The following is a 2,500-nucleotide window of genomic DNA, read 5'->3' as shown; positions in this document are numbered from 1 at the left end:
CTCCTCGTTCACTCGGATGTAGGAGTCTCGGTCAGGGCGGGACTGCTCGTGGAAGAAGCCCATGGCGTGCCCGATCTCATGGGCGACGATGCCAAGCTGCGCGAAGTGAGTGAAACGGGTGTTAGTAATTATTCATGTACAGAATAGGACGCTAACTGACGCGAGCTATTGATTTTTCAGTATTCTCACAGAAGAGTGTTTGTACAGCTATTTAGATTCAGAATGGAATACGTTCTGCATTTACGAAGAGAGTTCACTTTGGTATTGTCACTGTTTTTCTGACAATATCAAGTATGGCTTAAGGATTTACACTACAATCCTTTCGTATAAAACCTCCAAATTCGTTGTTAATGCCACCTACTAATTATCGCTTAATTAAGGTATACTGGGGTCCCTGTCTTTTAAGAATTCTCTTGCCTGCTCTGAGGCATAGGAATCCAAGATCTCACCGTGTCGCAGTTTTCCCCGATGGAGATGTCTTGGCCACTCTGCCACCACAGCCGGCCGAGGTAGGAGTAGCAACCGGAGAGCTTCTTGAACTTCAGGTGAGGAATCGACAAGTCGCTGGTTTCCTTGAAGCTAAGGCAAGTGTGCTCTGTCCAGTGGTCCATTGCTTCCCGGCACACGGCTCTGTTCACGTTGCCTGGAAACCAAGACTTTTAAAATGACAGTTCACATTCAGATTATATTCTAACAGGCGCACATGTCAAAAATATAAGGGATGCGCTTTATGAATTCCAGTTAATTCTCATCTTGGATTGTTTGGATCAAATAACATAGATAATCGATCCACAGACACTGCAAACGTACTTGAGCAATAAACAGCCACAACAAGAAGAGATTTAAAGACGCAAACATCTGTAGTGTTTTAAGTGAGTCTAAATTCTACTTCAGAACGTATTTACTTTGATGTTTCCAGCTGAAAATCTTAATCGAAACAAGATGCCTCCATGCTTCTTCTTTGTTTCACCTACGACTACACCCTTACTAGGAAATTAAAGTTTATTGGTCATGTAATGAGAAGTAAAAGTATTGAGAAAAACTTGCTGACAGGGATGGTGATAGGAAACAGAGGAAGAGGCAAACCGAAGACAAGACTGAGCGACAATATCAAAGATATTTGCGGGCTGTCGATGGTATAAGTGGAAAGAAAAGCGTAAGATCGAGTTTAGTGGCGAAGGATGGTGGAGAGGTCCACGGCTGCTCAAACATGAGCATACCGTTATTGATTGACACCCTTACTGTCAGCGAATTTATAAGGCACGGGAGTTTGCCAACGGTAGCGAGATTCGGAAAGGCCTTTCCTCGTCTTCATCTCCTGCCTCTGGCGAGGTGTCAGCAGGATATCCTTCTCAAACAGCTCGCCCTCAGGCACGCTATCAGGATTGGTTATCTCGAACTCGTGCAGCTGAGGTGAGTAGGCAAGTAGTGAGCATCTAGTTCGTATGAATTTACAGTAACAAACTATATAAAAATGTATATTTATGAACGCAATCATGAAATAGAAAGTTTCCATTAATTAAAGAAACAGTACTTACTGAAACAAAGGACTTTAGCAATCCATCTCTGTTCATTTCGACAGAATTAGCTCCAGCAAGAATGTTGACGGATTCTCCCTGTAAGAAACAAAAACCCAATCAAAGTGACATGAATCAATATTATGGTAATGTTCTGTTATGCTGTATGTAATTTTTGGGTAATTTTCACCGTAGCATTTTTAAGTTTAATTTTTCGTTGTAGGGTCGACTGTTAATCCCAATAAATATTTATGTAGAACAATGACATGAATGTATGATATAAGTATTGCCAGAAAATTGTGTTCTATTTAACAGTTTTATGCCAATGATTAGTTACACCTACAGGTTGCAGATCTGTCCAACATGTATCGGTGTATTTGACTGTATATAAATAGACAGGCTATGTTCACACACTATATATATATATATATATATATATATATATATATATATATATATATATATATATATATATATATATATATATATAAAATATATATAATATATGAATTTATATATAATATATAATTAATATACTATATATATATAATATATAATATATATATATGAATAATGATATTATATGAATATATATAATATATCATTATGAATATAAGAAAAATTTTATATGAATATATATTATATAGATATCTATAAATAAATATATATATATATCATAATATATATGTACATATATACTTATATATATATATATACTTTTATATATATATATATATATATATATATATATATATATATTATATATATATATATATATATATATATATATATATATATATATAAACGTGATTTTAAAACTTAAATTCATGACCTAAAACATTTATTATTACGTGAATATTTATTACACAATGTTCTTTGCTTTTTACCTACAAAAACAATGTATTTGCCAACTACATGATATTTAAAGAATAAAAGCATTATGAATTACAGAGACGAAATTGTTGATCAGTGACCATTATGAT

General features: G+C 34.3%; 1 protein-coding gene across 1 annotated transcript in view; it reads right to left on the bottom strand.

The window, feature by feature from the left end:
* The window catches only part of LOC119574902 (protein SpAN-like), a 10,627-nt gene that overhangs the window by 5,444 nt on the left and 2,683 nt on the right, over positions 1 to 2,500 (bottom strand). The window contains exons 4-7 of the mRNA XM_037922175.1: positions 1,539 to 1,616; positions 1,243 to 1,408; positions 450 to 643; positions 1 to 96 (exon numbers count right to left, since the gene is read on the bottom strand). The exon at positions 1 to 96 is cut by the window's left edge and continues 105 nt beyond it. Coding sequence (XP_037778103.1) covers positions 1 to 96; positions 450 to 643; positions 1,243 to 1,408; positions 1,539 to 1,616 — 534 coding nt within the window. The remainder of the gene's footprint in view (positions 97 to 449; positions 644 to 1,242; positions 1,409 to 1,538; positions 1,617 to 2,500) is intronic.

The sequence above is a fragment of the Penaeus monodon genome, chromosome 7 (genome assembly GCF_015228065.2).
Source record: "Penaeus monodon isolate SGIC_2016 chromosome 7, NSTDA_Pmon_1, whole genome shotgun sequence".
Classification (NCBI taxonomy): Eukaryota; Metazoa; Arthropoda; class Malacostraca; order Decapoda; family Penaeidae; genus Penaeus; species Penaeus monodon.
Note: the sequence above shows the minus strand (reverse complement) of the source record. Positions and strands in the feature narration are given on the sequence as shown.